Source organism: Bacillus rossius, chromosome 12, assembly GCF_032445375.1.
Source record: "Bacillus rossius redtenbacheri isolate Brsri chromosome 12, Brsri_v3, whole genome shotgun sequence".
Taxonomy (NCBI): domain Eukaryota; kingdom Metazoa; phylum Arthropoda; class Insecta; order Phasmatodea; family Bacillidae; genus Bacillus; species Bacillus rossius.
Window position 1 is genome coordinate 24,243,120 of NC_086339.1, and position 19,401 is coordinate 24,262,520.

Here is a 19,401-nt window from a genome sequence, read left to right on the forward strand (position 1 = left end):
GAAGTAGTCGCGTCACAGAGAGGCCTGGGGGGTCGGGGGACAGCACTCACCGGGGTCGAGCCGCAGCGTGAAGTCGTCGGCGACTGAGGCGGCCGAGGTGTGCACGATGTGGCTGCAGAGACACGGGTACACGCTGTCCTCGATGGGCACCCGGCCCTCGTAGTAGCACAGCAGCGGCCTGCTGGGCGCCTGCTCGGCACACGCCGCCCGTCCTGCGGGTACACGACACAACACACACACATGTACATCTGCACATTCACACGACAACCAGGGGCGCGTACCCGGGAAGGGGGGGGGGATTTAGGGGTTCAACCCCCCCCCCCCCACCACCACCACCCCTTAGCACCAAATATTTAATTAATTTCTTATTCATCACTCAAACAAATTTCATATTAAAATTAATAAAAAATTTTTACCATTACAATATTTAAATTTAAGTACCGAAAACTGCTATAAATAGCACTATTTTACACCTTAAAATCCAAAATTTCCCGGGGGAGGACACCCGGACCCCCCGCTTTAATACGGGTTGGGGGGGGGGGGGCATGCTTCTTAACACCCCCCATATACACAAATCCTGGCTACGCCACTGACGACAACGACCGTACCACTGCGAAACAGTGCTCGCGGCAACGCTGGGTCCGTATTTTCGCTCCCATAGTTAAACCGTTACCTGTATACCTTTCCGTAATACACCAAAATAAAGCTCAATTACTGAATATTCGATTATCTTTTCAACGGTTCAAAAGAAAAAAAATACGCTAGAATTAAAACATCAATTAAAAAATAAAATTATTGCGTCAATTTTTGTAATAAATGCTCAGAATTATCTCGAAAAACAACGTATTTCATGTACGTAAAAATAACCATAGCCACGTGTTGTACAAAGCTACATATATCTTTCTTGTAGTATTTACAACCTATTTCTTGGCAACTTGTTTCCTTTTGTGAAAGTACAGAAACATTTATTTCTGTGTGTTTAACATGCGAAGTTTCTGGGTGACAGCGAAATTTTATGCGGCACATACAACAGGTTATTAATTTATTTTTCCTCTGGGCTTAACATTCCGTCGACGTAAAGGTCTTATGTAAAAAATAAAAAATAAAAATATATTTTTTTTTTAATTTTAAATTTCCTTAGGGCAAAATGTTTCGTTGACAGCAAGATCTTATGTGGCAAATAAAAGAGGTAATTTTTTTATTTCCTTTGAGCTTATCCTCTCGCCGACAATAAGATCTTGTGTGACAGATAAATTAAATATTTTTCTTATGTTATTAAGGTTAAATGTTTCATATAAAGTGAGATCTTATATGACAAATAAAGATACATTTATTTCTTCATTACCTTTGGGCTTTACAACTCGTCGACAGCGAGATATTATGACACAGATAAAGAGATTATTTTTTAAATTTCCTTTGAGAAAATTGTCTTGTCGACAGAGAGATCTTATGCGATAAATTAAAAAAAAAATCTTTTTACTACATTCTTTAAGCTTAATGTTTCGTTGACAACGAGATCTTATACAACAGATAAAAGAGGTATTTTTTTTTTATCTCCTTTGGGATTATAATCTCGGTGCTAGTGAGATACTATACAATAGATAAAAGAGGTCATTAATTTTATTAATTTTATTTTGGCTTATCGCCTCATCGACAAAGAGATTTTATGCAAAAGATAAAAGAGTTCATCATTTTTTTAATTTCCTTTAGGCTTATCGTCTCATCAATAGCAAGAACTTATACAACAGATAATAGAGGACTTTTTTTATATTTATTTTAGGTTTATCGTCTCGTCGACAGAGAGATCTTATACAAGAGATTAAAGAGTTATTTTTTTTCCCCTTTAGGCTTATCATTTTGTCGACAGTGTGATCTTATACAACATAAACGAATGTAATTAAATTTTTATTTCCTTTAGGCTTATTGCCTCATCGACAGCGAGATCTAATTTGACAGATAAAAAAAAGTCTTTTTTATTAAGTCATTTGGGCTAATTGTCTCAGAGACATCAAGATACTATACAACAGATAAAAGTAGTAATTTATATTTTATTACCTTTGGACTTATGCTCTCATTAGCGAGATCTTACACGACATAAATTGTCAAATTATTTTTTATTTTAAATAGATGGTGAGGTCACGAGAGACTTTCAAATATGACACAGACCAATGAAAATGTTTTAGGAATCGGTCATAGCTTGTAGTGAAGAATCCATTACAGCTTTAGCCAGTAGAGATTTCGGGAAACAATGGAATCTTACTACAGCGCTAACACGTTTCATTATAGCACAATGCATTGAAAATTATTAGGAATCTATGAATTAGTTCGCTGTAGGGCTTTAAATTGTCCGAAAATTAAATTAAGTTTATTTAAACGTCTGTTTTCCCCCTCAGGAAACAACGAGAATCGTGCCACAAGCGTGTCAATTGTCATTTAAACAACTTTTAAAAATCGGCAAAGGGGTTTAATAGGTGTTTTGATTAATTAATATTGCAAGGAAAATAATTTTGCATTGAAGATGAAATCTGAATACTACATGACGATTCTGTGCTCCGTTGCAATGAATATTGTCACAGATCATATTCAATGTTTTCTGCATAAGAGCGAAAGCTCTGCACGAGTCAAGTCATAAAGGCGAACGTCTGCTTACTAATTGGCTTGTAGTCTGACCTTATGGCAATCCTTGCCGGTTCAAACCAACCATTTCGATGACGAAAAAAGGTTCACTATTTAAAACAGAACAAAATGAGAAAAAAAATTTTTTTTAACGTGATAAATTAAATAGTACAAAACTGAACATATGCATTGTTGAAGTAATAAAATATAAAGTTAAATGAAAAAAATCTTACTTTCTTTTGAACACAAACAAAGCTAAGTTGATTAATTATTGTTGTGGCAGCGGATTAGGTATAGTCAAAGCAGAATATTTAATTGAAAAACATCTGTGATTTTGAACATTATTTAAGCAAATATTTTTTACATAAACAAATTGCTTTTTCTCGATATTCGAGACGAAAACCACCTTTAAACGCTTATTGATTTTAACTTACGTACTTTGAAAACGTGTTTATTTACTGTTACATACATGCATTTTTATGTAATGGTTCTTGAATACTAAAAACACAACAAGAAAAAGTAACTCGGCTCTTACCCCGGTGTAACTAATTCGATTTCAGTTTTTCGTTAAAATGCTGGTACGATAACTTCCCCACTTCCCTCTAAATGTATTCCGGACCCTTGTTTTCGTCTGTAATGTTTTGTAACCTTTGTGACATAAAGCTTTATGTAAAATGTAAATTACATGGTTTTATGCTTCCATTACTATCATATTGTCAACAGCTTCACGGATATACAAATTGATTAGACAATTATGCAGAATGGACGTAATTCTTATTTGGATGTTATAGATAAGTTATCATTCCTTCTATTCTGTTATACTGTGTTGGAATCACCTATGGTGTCGTTCAACGCAAGGACGTATATTTCAAAGATACTTTAAAAATTGACTATTTTGTAGTTTTCGTATCATAATCGTATATGCACAGTGTCCATATGCAAAACGGATTGTCAGTAATAATAATTTTATTCTTTGTTGTGTCAAACGAACCAAGCGAGAACTAACCGATCGATATAGCTTTCCATGAGATAATTATTCTCTTTGTTCGATATCAGATAGTAAGCGTGGTGTAGTGCTTGTCTGAACTCGTTTTATCAATACTGCACACAGGTTCCATTAGCATTTCAATTTTTCGCAAGGGCATATGATGATTGAAGTGCTGAATTCATATTTGATGGCGTTTCAAAACAATGAATAGGGTACGTTGGCAATGTTTCTCTTCTCGTATCTGATCAATTAGGCTGAATCACTTAGCAGTTTCGTGCCGTGTGCGTGTATGGGATGTACATGCTTCAATCTTTCATTTTCACCATCAGTGGTGGATATCATTTACGGCAGCAATTGGTGCTCCTGTTGTTACTTCGGCAGTAATGGAGTGTTTTTTTTTTCGATTTAGGTAAGTTTGCTTTTGTTAGAACATTCAGCAAGAATATAAACAAATTTTGTGACGCGACCTTAAGACGCTGTGGACATATTATTGGTCCATTAGTGACTGCGGAATACTATCGGTAAATTTTTGACTGTGGAATACTTTTGTGGCCGGAATGAAATTTTTGGTGTCTCCACGGAGCTTGCAGGCGGCAGCGATGCCACTTCTCGTAGTTTTAAAGATTTCGGGGTTATCACCTATAGAAGACCACCTTTCAGTTGAAAATAACAATTTGTATAGAAAGCGTACATTAGGCATCCTACAGAGCACTTCTTACACTATTGTGTTCATTATTGGGAACTTCATATACGCTTACTTTTATGTGATAGTCGGCGAAGAAACTGATTTTGTCGCAGATAAAGTACCAATATTTTTTTCATTGTTTCTGAACATGGTCTCGACTGTCGCTTTCCTCACAATGTCGACAACCCCCCGGTTCCGCAGATTGTTCAGAGAATTTTGCCGAATAGATGAAATAATTCTTCGGAAGTCGTTGATTAGTTATCGTCACGTCTATCTTTTCCTTTGTACTCAGTTATGTTTCTCGGGAATAATTTACAGTGGCTCCTTCTTCGTTGATGTATATATCAGTGCTAAACACTTTAACATTTTATATTTTGTAGTTTGTTTATCGTACTTTATTTCACTAATGGCGATACTTCTATACCTGAATATGGTTTATCTGCTTGGGAAAATGGTGGATCATCTTAATGACGATATCGAAGGTCTATGCGATCACAGCGCCTACCTGAACAACTCATCTACCTGCATGGGAACACGTCACATCTCTTTGCTAGACTCTGTGGTGCCAGCACTCAGTCGTGCCATAGTTCATCCGCGTCGCCAAGTTCCACCGCACAGCAACCAGTTGCCCTTTTTCGATGCATTAGCCGGCAAACTAGAACGTTTGCGAAGAAATCTCTATCATACGACTGAAACAATGATTTTAGTCAATGAAACATTTGGACCTGCAATATACTTTGCACTGCTAAGCACTCTTGGCTATCTAATTCATATGGCAAACATGTTTCAAATTTTACTGGGTGAAATCATGCACGCCGAAACATGCGTCTCTCTTTCAAGAACGTTATCCACTGGAATATGGATCTTCAAAGTTGTTTTGGAACTCGCCTTCATAACGTGTGTTCCACAAAACAGTTTGGACAAGTTGCGGAAAACAACGTCACTGTTGCAGAGGCTAAGTTTTGAAAAAAATCTGAAACCAGATGTGACGAATCAGCTCCAGCTCTTTTCCCAACAGTTGTCTGAAAAAACGGTAGAATTCACTGCATGGGGATTCTTGCATCTAAACCGCCGCACATTACTATCCTTAACGGGTTCATTGGTGACCTACATTGTCATGTTAATACAGTTTCGTTGAAGGCGCATTAAGAGTCTTCGTTTTTTACCTCCAGACACACTGTGAAGCTATCATCTGCGGTGAAGCTGCTATTGTACTTGAAGTAATTTAAAACTTCAGCGAACCGAATTGACTTAAGTGTTGACTTACTTCAACGGTCTTGAAAACCTACTCTGAAACTCTCCAAGTACCTTCAAGCTGCATGAAGTTTTGAGTGTCTTATCTTGAACAACAATATTATACCAGTAGTAATTTTAAACTGTTATAGGGGAGGACGGGGCAAGTTGGCGATGTTAAGAGTTCGCCATTTTTTATAATTTTAATTTTGGAAATACGATTTCCTTCTTTCCACACACGATTAGAATAGTCTTTTGTCGTGGTGTAACTACATGGAAAAATCTATATTTCTATATTATCTCCAAAATTCTGCCCTTTTAAAAATATAATGCAAATGTGCCATCTTGCCCCGTTACCGGGGCAAGATGACTTTGACTACGGGGTAAGATGACATTTCTGCACAAGTTTAAACATATTTATTCTTAGAATGCAAACTAATGTATATTAACTAATTTAACATTGCTACATGTTTTTTTTTACATATATGGCATATTATTAAAGGCTTGGTTTGTTGAAAATTACAATTAATAGTTAACTTACATAACTAATTCAGAGTTGGTGTTTTTATAAACAATAATCGCAAACAAATGTTCCTCCTTCAAAGTTCGAGCAGTCCTCATGCCACTATATGTGGCATTTGCAACACTCGATCCAATCTTCTGATGGAGGGTCGACATAAATCTCATCACACACAAGACACTGCACTTCGGATATTTGAGCTGAAGTCATGCCTGGCGAAAGTTGGAGCTTCTTGGATTTTTCTCGAGAATCGAACTTCAGTTTCTTAGTAACAGTTCCTTTTTTGGCATCTCGAGACTCATGTCTTTATTGCTTCAAAAGTTCTTGTTCTATCCTCTGAGCTTTTCTCTGAACCAGCATCGCTTTCATGGGTGAGCTTGTGATGACACTTGCACATTGCTAATGACTTATCCTTTTTCTCGCATATGATCTTTCTTTAGGCAATGGTTTGAAATCGAAAACACTTCGGCACAGTTTTGGCTCAACAGGAGTAGCATTTCTTATAGGCCCTATCTTAATGAAAGTAGCATTTCTTGTAAGTCCTGGCTCAATGGGAGTAGAATTTCTTGAAGGTCCTGGCTCAATGGAAGCTGCGGGGGAAGTATTTATTGAAGGTCCTGGCTCAATCGGAGAAATATTTCTTGAAGATCCTGGTTCAATGGAAATATCATTTCTTGAAGGTCCTGGCTCAATGTGAGTAGCATTTCTTAATGGTCCTGGCTCAATGGAAGTAGCATTTCTTGAAGGTCCTGGTTCTTCAGTTTTCTCTGCCTGATGTTCATTAACTGCTTGTTCCATAGCAAGATCATGATCGGTGGGGTTCGCTGCAGCTAAATCATGCTCAGTAAACACAAGGGGATCATAAGGCTCAATTTCACATTCTCGGAACCCATTGACTGCATTACCGACTGTAGCTGCTTTTAAATAAGCAGTGCTTAGAAGCTCACCAATTTTTTTTGGTCAGTTATGGCTTGCCCTGGATTAGTGACCATAAAGTTGTCACAAGCTTGACTGTAATAGGTTTTTAATGGCCCAAAAAAGGTAACATCTTGCATTTGAAGACGATGGGTAGTGTGGGGTGGAAATCCGACCATAACGATGTGATTTTCCCGGCAAAAGTTTATAGCCTCCAGTGTTACGTGTGTTTTATGGTTGTCAACAAGCAACAGCACATGAAATTCGCTGGTTGGTTTCACAAGTAGTTCGAAATGTTTCAAAAACAACACAAATATTTCTCCATTGCTCCAACCATTATCACTGCAATGTCCAACGGTTCCCGGAGGGGCTCTTTCCACAAGTTCAGGTCGCATCCGTTTTCTTGCGAAAACCAAAAAAAGGGGGCAGGTAATATCCGCAAGCATTAATGCAACAAATAATTGTAACATTTCTTCCTCTCTCTGCCGAAACGATCATGGAAACACTCTTACTTCCTGTGGGTGAAATAACCTTTGGTAGCCTATTAGGTACAGTGGAAAGTGCAGATTCATCTGCATTGTAAATGGCAGAAGCTGGAAATCTATGTTTTTCCCGCACTTATTTCAAAATTAAGAAAAACTTGTCAACATTTGGCTTGTTAAAGCCCATTGCTCTGGCAATTGATGTTTCCTCTGGTCTCCGAAAACTGAACTTACATTTTTTCATAAAACTAGCCAACCAATCCTCACCTGCCATCCTGGTCTCCACATTGAACGGATGCGAAATTCCACTATATTCTGCAAAGTAAAAGACAAGTCTTCTACATTGCTGCTTTTTCATCCCAAAAAACATGTTATCCATTTCTGTCGAGTAGTTCCTTAAATATTCTAGCTGCTCTTCAGTGAAAACTTCTCGAAATCTTCCACCATGAATAGGCATTTCCTAGGAAGAAAATACAATTAGGTTGGCTAAATACTTTTTAATTATAAATTTTGTTTAATGAAAGCCTGTAGGGCATGAACAATTAAGAAACAACTGTAAAAAAGCACTTGGGGCAAGATGACGAGTCGTCATCTTGCCCCAGTCAACTTGCCCCGATCAGCAATGTTATTAGTATTGGATTTTTTCGCTAGGAAAAAATATAAAAGGTTAACAATATATAGTGGTTAAGAAAAGTATATTGTCTAAGGTAATAATGTGTGGCATTGAATAACCAAATATCTTACTTGTTTGTCCATGAGATATTACTTCGAAGTTCTTGAAAATTACATTACGTCAGACCAAATGTACGAACATCATCTAACAAACAGCTAAATGGTGGCAGCGGCTTCACTGTGCGATTCTTTAGTGCCCACCAGTGTGGAGCGCTAGTAGTGTCTGTTAGGTGGTGCTATCTAGTACATGACGTGGAACTAAGTCATTCGTCGTCTTGCCCCGCTCGTCAACTTGCCCCGTCCTCCCCTACGTGGGAAAAAAAAGCATTTTACGAAATATTATCAGATGGTTGTATTGGAACCTGCTTGATTTAATATGCTTTAGTTTTGTTTACTAATACATCTATGTTTTTATGTTATAAAATCATTGATTTTAAAAGAAGTGTAAGATATTTGGTTTACTTGTATTTCTATTAGATTGTTATTGGAGTGTTATCAACTTGTATACACGATATGCTAAAAATAGTTTCTGAGTGTTCTGATGGAAAATAATTTTTTTTAGCAAATTATGTGTTAAATGTTCAAATTATTGTTATTGTAATATATTATTTGATGTAGCGCATGTTATTCTAATACCTGCCTAATCAAAAATAAAAAATAAAAAGTATGCACTACACTTGAATAAATGTGTTTATTGCTCTAAAACCACTAGTAAGATTTATAAAGAATGAGAGTATATCAGTTTTAATTTGATGTATTGTAATTTTTTTGTGAATGGAACGATTTATTTTGTTCTAGCAACGCCGTGTAAATTAATTTATGTAGTTCTATGAAGTAAATGTGTTTATTAAAAAACTTCGTTTTGAGATGTTGGAAAAAAAATGAGAACTGTTTTGTAGAAAAATAATGTTACTGGCAGAATTATCATTGGTAAGAACAACTTTCAATTGTGAGAAACTTGATGTACAGAGTGTGGGCTATAGTTAAATGAATAATGAAATAAATACTTTAAATCGTAAGAGGAACTTCGTTTTACTATGTTTTCGCACATTTCATATTTTATTTACGGCTATAGTTACCTGCTTACACCGCTACAAAGAAAAAACACGTTACTCCAATCACAGTTAACATGAACAGCAAGATTTCAAATGTGTACTGAGTACATGAGTCTGTTAAACACTCAAATTTTACCGCAATAAATCACAATCCCTAGTAATACGCGGACTTACGCCGACGTTAGTAGTGACACTTCATATGATCAAAAATGTGAACACATGATCTTTAGATTGGTGGTGGTGTTAGGCTATACGGTTTTAACTTCAGCACCGTTTTATGGCTGAATATTCATTCGGCCACTTTTCTTAAAAAGCCTCTCAAGCATGCACTAAGTAAATTTAAAAGCATCGATCATAGAATTAATCACCGAGTAGAAGAGGTTAACCGCTACAGTTCAACCGCACAGTGTTGACACTGGCCTTAAGAGGCATTAGGCCTCACCATCTTGAAATTTTAAATTTTTGATGCCGCTTGCAATAAAGCTTCCGTGGTAAATATTTTGCGTCGACGTACATAGGTCTTAGCTTTGTCTACTTGTTTGAAGCCAACATTTTTGAACCGGTGTGATGGTTATGATAGTCGCAGTGGCCCACGTGAAGTAATGAGTTATTTCCTCACGGCGCTTACAGACTAGAGCCTGTTAATAAATGTGTGGTTGCAACAAGGAATAGAATGTCTAGGAGGTATGGCTTTTGCCTTAAAATACCCCAAAACAAATTAGGATAAATAGGTCAAAATTATAAATATAGCCTAAATGTGTCGAAATCCAAGCTGGCGAGGTATAACCCCCGTTAAGAGTGTACATACGTATCTAAATTGGCTGAGGTATATTATGTCGTAAGAGTAAGTCAAATGGGACCACGATGACTGGGTGGTTTTGATCTGTGGCGATCCTTGATCGAGTACCGGCGGGGCTCTAACCCGTTTTTATTTTCGCAAGCGGGAAACTTTGTGGGCGTTGTGGGTCGGCAGGTTTTCTCGGAGTGCTCCCGTCTTCCCCCCGCCAGTGCAGTCCGTTACAGCCCTGCCTTGCCATCCACCAGACGTAACCGTGGCCTGAATTACAGGGCTCTCTGAACCACCTCATTGGAATATTTTTGACCCAGCAACTGGTCGCATGTGTTCCGAACGTGTTCCGATCGGCGTTATTTTTCATTCAAACCAAACAGGTTTTGCAAGAACTTCAGAATGTCATGTGTCCTACGCTTGCTTGCGATTGGCTGGTTTGACGTCATCGAATCGTAGGTAAAGAAGATGGCCGAAGCGAGTCTTTCAGCAGTGGAAAAATCAACTGGTAAATAAAATTAATGAACTGATTTGTTTTGTGTACGTGGGTGGCAATACAGAATTATTGTGTGGTTTTGATAACTTGGAGCATGCAATTAAGAACTCGTGCTAATGACCTTCAACATTCCGATCGATTCTAGCTGTACCCAATTGATTCCTGTCTAACCTGACAAGCACTTTCTTCTCAATTCGGTAATTTTTTTTTTCAAATATGGCAACTGTAAACATATTCACTTAAACTAGTTTCGGGCTCATAATAATTAATTAATTCGAGAATTCAGTATTTCAAGAATACATTTCTTTACCTCGGAGGCATAAGACACTATATCCACTTTTAGACAAACTGCACTTTTAACCATAAACCTGACCACCGTTTGACGTTCTTCCTAGTGGCATGCAACAATAATATCTACGATATCAAAAATTTCGCATATTTTGGGTATAAGATAGTTGCGTATATAAGTGAGGCACTGTTTAAAATTCTTTAAACTGCTGTCTTGAAAAATGTGTTTTTTTTTCTTGTGACATAGTGTCTTATTCTTCAAAGATACAGGCTTAAGAATCTGGATACACGCTGCCCAGATCGTATTAAAGCACACGCAAGGTTTTCGGGTCAATTTTGTGTGGTAACAGCGAGTCAGGGGACTAAAACTCAGTATGTTTCCGGGTCCGCTCTTACACGATCCGTTTTCGCAAGCATCTCGGGGAAACCGATCAGAGATCCGATGAAAACTGAGAACAGGTCCGTGTTCCTTCTCTTTCTCTCTCTCTCCCCCTCCCTCGATCAACGTTGAGTATGGAAACTTGAGTGAACCATAACAGGTTATTATGCACAACGACCCATTTCACGAGAAAGTTCCCATTGCTCCGGGCCAGAGTGTTACGTCACGCAAAACTGATACCATGCAGATGCGTTACGAAACGCGGTCAGTGTCCAGGTAGTCGATACTAACGAGTTATTCTAGTCTTCATTTTGGAGCTCTTTTATGTTGGTATATGGGTCGTGTAGCTCAACACTCAACTGGCTTTTCACGCTTTCACGAGAGCTTAGTAATTGTTTTACTGACATTTGAAATGTTATTATTAATTAGTGTATGCGGGTATTTATGTATGTGTTTACATGAAAAGCTATTTCTGGGGCAAGACGTATAAATCCTTATAATTATTTAGGTATGTGTGTAGTTTACAGTAAGTTATATAATTATGCCATTATTTTACTACAAGCACGAAAGACACACACAAAAATTGTTACGATACTGTGAAGCGTTTGTCAGCAGGCACTACTAACTGACGTACTACAGAGTGATAGGAAAGTCGCGCACATGAGAGTGAAGAGTGAAGGGTGTAATATGTGGTATAGTAAGTTGTGTTAGTAGCAGCGACCACCGATAGATAATACTGCAAGCGTATAAACCTCAAATAGAAGTGGTATATATTGCACTTTGGTCAAAATAAGTCCGCAGTGTACCTTTGTGTTGTTTCTTGCCTGGCAGACAGGGAGTTTTCCCAACAGCAGCGCATGTTCATTGTTGAATACTATGTTGCCACTCATTCGTGCGCATGTTCATTGTTGAATACTATGTTGCTACTCATTCGTACGCATGTTCATTGTTGAACACTATGTTGCCACTCATTCATACGCATGTTCATTGTTGAACACTATGTTGCCACTCATTCGTACGCATGTTCATTGTTGAACACTATGTTGCTACTCATTCGTACACATGTTCATTGTTGCACACTATGTTGCCACTCATTCTTACGCACGCATGGCTGACGAGTTTCGACATAGATTAACAACATCGGTGTAGGATTTCTCCTGAAAGTGCCCACAAATATGGCGAAACGTGCTCGCGAAGGCATTAATAAAAGAGGCAGCCAATTCGAGCATGTATTGTAAAGACATGTTTTTTTTTCCGTGTTGTCATTGTTATAAATGCATTCTTCTTGTAAGTATCTGAGTCATATCCAGTTTTATTAACCACGTGGTTTGACTTTCATGTGCGCAACTTTTCGATCACTCGCTTGTTGGCAAGTTAGATCTCAGCTGGGTTCCAAATCTTTCTTACGCACTGAACCGCGTAGTGTATATGTCGCTACGAACAATAACTGAGGCACGATACATAGTAACAACATGAAATATAATCAGTGATCTCAACGTTATTGTTGAGATTGTTGATATAACTGTAAATGAAATAAAAACAAAAATAATGAAACTCGAAATGTGGCACAAGTAAACTGGAGTATGTAGAGTATTTGCTAGCCTGAAGCTGACGTTACGTATGTGACGAAACTATTTTGGTTCGGAAAACTATTTTATTCGTGTCATGCGATTCACGCTTATTGTAGTCCCAGCACGACTCGAGCCTTCTTTTCCTCCATAGATACAGAAGTGTGACTCTTACAGTGGAAACTGAAACCATGTTTTGCGTGACAATTGGCGCCATATGTTGGGTGGGTCCCATAACTAATAGAATTCGGGTGGGAGTTTAAAATACAAAATGTTAACTTTATAATCATAATTTAACTAACTGACGTCAAATAGCTTAATAGAAGGGGTTTAAAATGTGAGAAAATCTATTATTACTGTTTTTTTTTAACGGAAATATTCTATATAAAGGAGTAGGCCAGTTCAGTATTTCTAGTATGCCACTACCAAAATACATATGTGGCTATCAAAATGAAGTGCATTAATTTTTACAGGTGGGTTTACGTATAATGGCTGGTGGATTACTTTTTACAATCAATGTAGCTATGTCAGAAACATATTACTATCTAGCGGGTGGGGCCCAAAATTACGAGGCGTGTCCGGAAAGTAAGTACCTTTTTCATTAAAAAAAATTAACTCATGAAAAAAAGGTTTTATTGAAGTTTTAGTTTACCACATATCTACATCACATTTGCACGTAGTTGCTATTCAGTTCCAAGCACTTTTCTCAACGCTCTACCAGTTTATTTAACCTATCTGCGTAGAAGTTCGCCGCCTGCGAATGGAACGGGCGCCTCGGCCATAGGCATAATAAACTTCGAATACGCAATGCGTGTAGTTTAAGTACAGGCGCTTAGTAAACATCTCCGGAAAAGGTTTAAGCAATATCTGTACTCGAGTCAAGAAATTATGGCTACTGTTTTTTTTTTGGGACGAAAAGGGCTTAATTTTGGTTGATTTAATGAAACGTGAGTCAAAAATTACAGCAAAACGTATAAAATGAAGATTGTCAACTGGTTAAGAAATTAGGTGGGTGACGTTCTCCGGAACTATAAGCCTTTTTTTTTTTTTTTTTTTCATTTCCAGCTGTGTATCAACATAAATAACAAATGACATAACACCGCAGTGGACTAAAAAACCCACATTTGGTTTTAGCCATTGACCCCTATTAACCACAATTGAAGACTTTTATCGTAAAAAAATTTTTTAATGATTGGTGCGAGTCTGTCAAACGCGGCAGAAGTGAAACTTCACGGCAAAAGGTTAGACAAGTCTCACGTCGCATAAATAATTGAAACTCGCGCACAAAGGTGCATGCGAGTGTACAGATATGCGAGTGTAAAAGGAGCGTGTGCATGTACCCGAGTGCGGAAGTATGTGAGTATGCATGTGTGCCATAATTAGAGACCCGGAAAATTCGCGGGTTCATTTCGTGTTATGCTAAAATTCAAATAATTATACCTTAGTGCTGCTTCTGTCATTGGTTCACTGTTAATCAGGAGGACTGAGGGCCAGTTAGAGACCCTCACTCATAGAAGTGTCGAATCACAGGCCACCCAGTCGAGACGACTCACAAGTCAGCAGCCAATGAACAGTTGGCATTTGCCCGAGTGTGTAGAGGATATTGGAGTCTATCCTGGAGGTCATTGAACCCGCGAATTTTCCGGGGCTCTAGCCATAATGCAAAACGTTTCATCGAACGCTACTGCAGTCATCCGTGGTTTCCAGAAAGTTACTTGATAAATAATACATGTTACATAATTTCGCGATGCACTTTTAGTTACTCCCTGAGCGTTACACTTCTAGTTACCAGGTTGTCCACAGTCTGTAAAGTTGGGGTAAAGTCAAGGAATTCACTTATAATGGAAAAGTCATGGAAATTTCTCAGTGATAATAATTTAGAAGGGAAATTATATGAAACAGCCTGCCATCAACCAGATAACATACAGCCAAATACACTTGAAAATGACGCAACAAGAAAATTGCAAAAAAGTTAACATTTAAAAAGTATGCAAAATATGCAGAAGTATGTGAAAGTATAAAACGTTTACAAAAAAAAGTATTTGGAGATACACGTAATCATGCCCTGCTGCAACCATCAGTAACCGGCTAAAAAAAAAATTATTCAATTGAAAACCTTGCGGCCATCGAACAATATACGTTACATACGTTAACTCCATTACCTTTACTCACTTCCGTAACCATGTAAAAAAAAATGATTCATTTCAGAAAACAGTAAGGGAAATTTTAAAATTTTTTGGCCAGGGAGATGTTATCCCACGGGCCACGCTCTGATGACGTCATCGGCCTTTCCTGCTGTAGAGAATCTCCACTCGGGAAACTATCCCTCCTCCCCCTTCCCAACTCTACAACTCTACGCCGACCACGCCGAGGCGGCAGCAGCAGCGAGCGTCCTTGACCGAGTTGCACTGACCTGCCCCCAGTCGGCGACGCGAACACGGGCCACGCCCACTCTGGTGCGGAGCCCATCACGTGTCCCGCCGGCTTCCCCCGGGGCAGGAACTGCGATCAGCGCCGCCTTTACCGCCTTTTGCATCCGCGTCCATTACGAGTCGCATTAGTGACGGAGCTCGCCAAGCTTCTTAACACTTCCCCCCCCCCCCTCCTTCACCCTTGACCAGGCTCGCAAAACCTGTTTGCAGCTCCCGGAGGCACTTGGTAATTGTCCTCTACTGCGTATCCAGTTTACATCAAAGTTTTTATAAATCGTATTCTCAAAGTCAAATGTGTATTTTGCCATGAACAGTTCCTCCGCATCACAAACACATTTAACGGCTCGCTTTTTTTTTAAATTTATTTATTTTACGTTAAAATACAATTTGATATGTTATGTTACACAGAACACAATGTTCCTCAAAGTTTTATACATTTTTTCTATATATATATATATTTTTTTTTTTGTAAGTTTCACTCTCAGTGATCAGTGTTTGAAGCTACACAGTAAAGCAGTGCCACAAGACTTTGAGAACACTCTGGATTTATGACATTTATCGGGGGGGGGGGGGGGGAGATATTAGCAGAACCAAATTTCGAATAGACAACATGTAACCCTTTTACTTTCGACACTTATAATTAAATCATAATAACGAATTTAGCGAGGGATAGAGGAGGGTGAATGGTGGCAATGCCCGGTAGAAGTGAAACCGCACATATGGAGAGACGGGAAATTTGTAGAGTACACAAATATTTTGAAACATGTTTTCAGGTGTGCAAATACAAAAGCGTAGAGATGGGTGTATTTGAATCTGAATGTATGAGAATTTGTGAAAACTATCCGAGTGCGGAAATATGCAATATGCAAGTGAGTAGGTATGTAAATGAGCAAGAAAACAAGTGTGTTATAATGCAAAAATGTCATCAGGAGCTGCGAATGTTGCCATCTGTGTTTTCAGCAAGCAATGTGATTGCTTATATTGCACACAATGAGGTTCATACTTGAGTTTCACGATTGTAACAAACGTGGCGACGCAAAACTTGCAGAAGATAATTACATTTGTTCGACTCTCTACTTGATTCGTAGGCCCGAGCATTTTTTTTTCGCGAAAAAGATTTTCCAGACCAGCTGCGTGTTAAAAAACTTTGTATCACCTTTTGTGTTTCGTTATTGGCTGGTTTTATTTCAGCACACCCACCACAGCCATCCAGTGTGGAATGGCCCGGCCAAATAAGGCAATGGCTTCTCCTGCAGTCGTCTGCCGATTACAATGGAACAAACAGGTGGGACAGGCATGCCTTACTCCAGTCTAATGAGCGGTCAGATTTATCCCCCCCCCCCCAAAAAAAATACAGGCCCCTGTTTATTCTGTATTCCCCTCCCCTTCCCCCCTTCACGTTACCAACACTTATCACTAGGGGCAGGCATTTTTCGCGAAAAAAAAACCTGAACGTCTTACTAGACTGCAACAAGGTATACCCGCACCAGCGGTTTCTTCCTTGTGATTGGCGGCCGTCTGCGAGAGAAGTCGTCGCCTTGTTTCACCGAGCCACTCAGGATAGACTCCACAGTCCTTTAAATACTCGCCGAAATGACACCTGTTCATTGGCTACTGACGCGTGAGACGTCTCAACTAGGCTGTCCGTAATTCGGCACTTTCTTGGTTTAGTGTTTCCCATTGGCTCACAGTTCCCCGGATAAAATGTGGGCCAATCGCAGAAAACGGTACGAAGGTATAGTTGTTTTGATGCTAGCCTATCGCGAAATGAATCCGCGAATTTTGCATGTCTCTAGTGATTGGTGTTGTAACAATCGACATGTACCTGAAAGAAACCCACCCAATCACGGAACACAGACGGCGCTACATTGTTTTTGACTTTCAGCTGGTCTCGGAATCTTTTCGCGAAATATGCATGCCCCTACTTATCACTAGAGACCTTTAAAATTCGCGATTTCAAATCCCTAAAGGATAGACTCCATGATCCTCTATGCACTAGTGCAAATTACATCTGCTGATTGGTTACCGACTCGTAACACCTGTTGACTGGAATGATCGTGATTCGCTAATTCTTCTGTTAAAGATTTCTCATTGGCCCAGAGTCCTTCAGATAAACTGTGGCCCAATCACTGAAGCAAAATAATGTCAAAAGTATTTGGAGTCTGTCCTATCGGGAAATGAATCCGCGAATTTTACAGGTCTCTACTTATCACCCCTCCTGACCGCTATGCTGTGATACCGACCCGCCGTACCGACTGTTAAGGAAGTTTCACTTGGAAAAAAAAAACAGTGCCGAGGAATGCGTACCATAGTTCCGGCACGCGTGTCTTCGCCGCGGTACGGGCGTCAGCGACACAAGGCAGGTTCGCGGGCTCATTTCGCAACGAGGCGACGCTCCCAGTTCCCCCCCGCGGGGGGGGGTTCGAAGCCTTAATCTCGGTCACGGCGCGCAGTTCTTCGGCCCGGCGAGGGTTGCTCGACCTTTTACGGCACGACCAAGGTTCGTCGATGCGGGTCGATCGTGCGCTCCGATAGATATCGACTCTGAAGTGCTCGGAGCAGCCCTCACCTCGGTCGCTGGGTCGCTGGTGCATTCAAACCGGCCTAACTTAACACGTCCTCGTTCTTTGGCTGGATTATGAAGATGATTATATCACTACAATATGTAAGTACTTATTTTTTCTGGTAACACTTGTACTGTACTTTTATTTTAGTTTTGATTTTTATTTTTTTATATAGATTTGAATGAATTAAATACTTTATGTAACGCAAAATTTATTCTCACTTAAAAAAAATTTATCAATACTAAGATTTTTTGTCCAGTTTGTTATTTTTTATTTTTTTTAAGATTTCTTTTTTTCCCGTTTTGTAGATTACATAAGCAATCGCACGTAGCATAAAGATACTAGTATCACTCACGCACAAGCTTGCTTTTGCGAATGTTAGATTTTCTGAAGGGGGGGGGGGGACGTATTTTTATTTGTGATAGTATCTAAAAAAATTTTATAAAATACATATTAAAAATTGAAAAAAAAAGGAACAAAATATGGATCATGCTGGTAAAGTGTCAGATTACTATCCCCCCTCCCCAAAATGTTCTGTGTTCGAATCTCGGTTTGGGTTTGAACCTGGATTTGTCGCCAGTGTCAAACGTGGCGGGCGTTGCCGTGGCCTGTGGGTTTTCACCTTCACGTAATTTTTCATTGTTACACTATCATCCAATCACTTATCGTCTCTCATACTCCGATGTGAGCGAGGCGCTGCGTCATTAAATCATTCTTGTGGCGAACACACTGTTATAAAATTTTACCTACCTACAATCTAGTAAGAACGCTGATTACAAATTATCCAGGGATCTTCGAAAGTGTACGAGTCTGAATTATTTGATATGATTTTTCTTATTTATTTTTAAATACGGCGCCCATTCCGAGTACATTGAAACTTAGTGTGACAGACCTCATAGCTTATTGTGAAAACTGATTTTATCATTTTCTTAGGAACACACTTTAGTATATCATTACGTCTGAAATACACAAATCAAACATCATGGTTAATTAACAAGATAGATTTATCGAACTGCGCGTAGGTATATGGAGTTGTTTCACTATAATGGGCAGCATTTTAATAAAATTCCTTGTCGAAAATCAGATCCAAAGACAGGATTTATAGTTTTTTTTTTTTCGAATATTTTTTTCTTCTCTTTCATCGGAACCTTTTGATTATACAGTCTAAAATTTCGATCTGCAAATCGAATGATTCGATAGTCGTCGTAGCTGCGGCGGGTGCAGTAACTACGTGTGATTCGCGTCAATAATATTATTGTATTTGAAAAAAAAACACAATCACGCTCGGCATTGTTTTAAATAATTCTACATAGTTTTATTTTTTTTTGCGACATGAGAAAACACAAATTTGCTCGTTACTGAGGTTAGATGTTACACGTCTCTGGCGAGTACTGAAATACTCCCTCACACACACACACACACACACACACACACATATATATATATATATATATATATATATATATATATATAAATACAATGGGAAGCGCAACAAGGAACAAAGAGCAATAACTAGAGACCTGTAAAATTCGCGATTTCAAATCCCTAAAGGATAGACTCCATGATCATCTATGCACTCGTGCAAATTACATCTGCTGATTGGTTACCGACTCGTAACACCTGTTGACTGGAATGGTCGTGATTAGCTAATTCTTCTGTTAAAGATTTTTCATTGGCCCAGAGTCCTTCAGATAAACTGTGGCCCAATCACAGAAGGAAAA

General features: G+C 38.8%; 1 protein-coding gene across 2 annotated transcripts in view; it reads right to left on the minus strand.

Annotated features, from left to right (window-relative positions):
• The window catches only part of LOC134537730 (uncharacterized), a 316,852-nt gene that overhangs the window by 75,915 nt on the left and 221,536 nt on the right, over positions 1 to 19,401 (minus strand). For both annotated transcript variants that reach the window (XM_063378478.1, XM_063378479.1), the window contains exon 5: positions 51 to 212. In XM_063378478.1, coding sequence (XP_063234548.1) covers positions 51 to 212 — 162 coding nt within the window. The remainder of the gene's footprint in view (positions 1 to 50; positions 213 to 19,401) is intronic.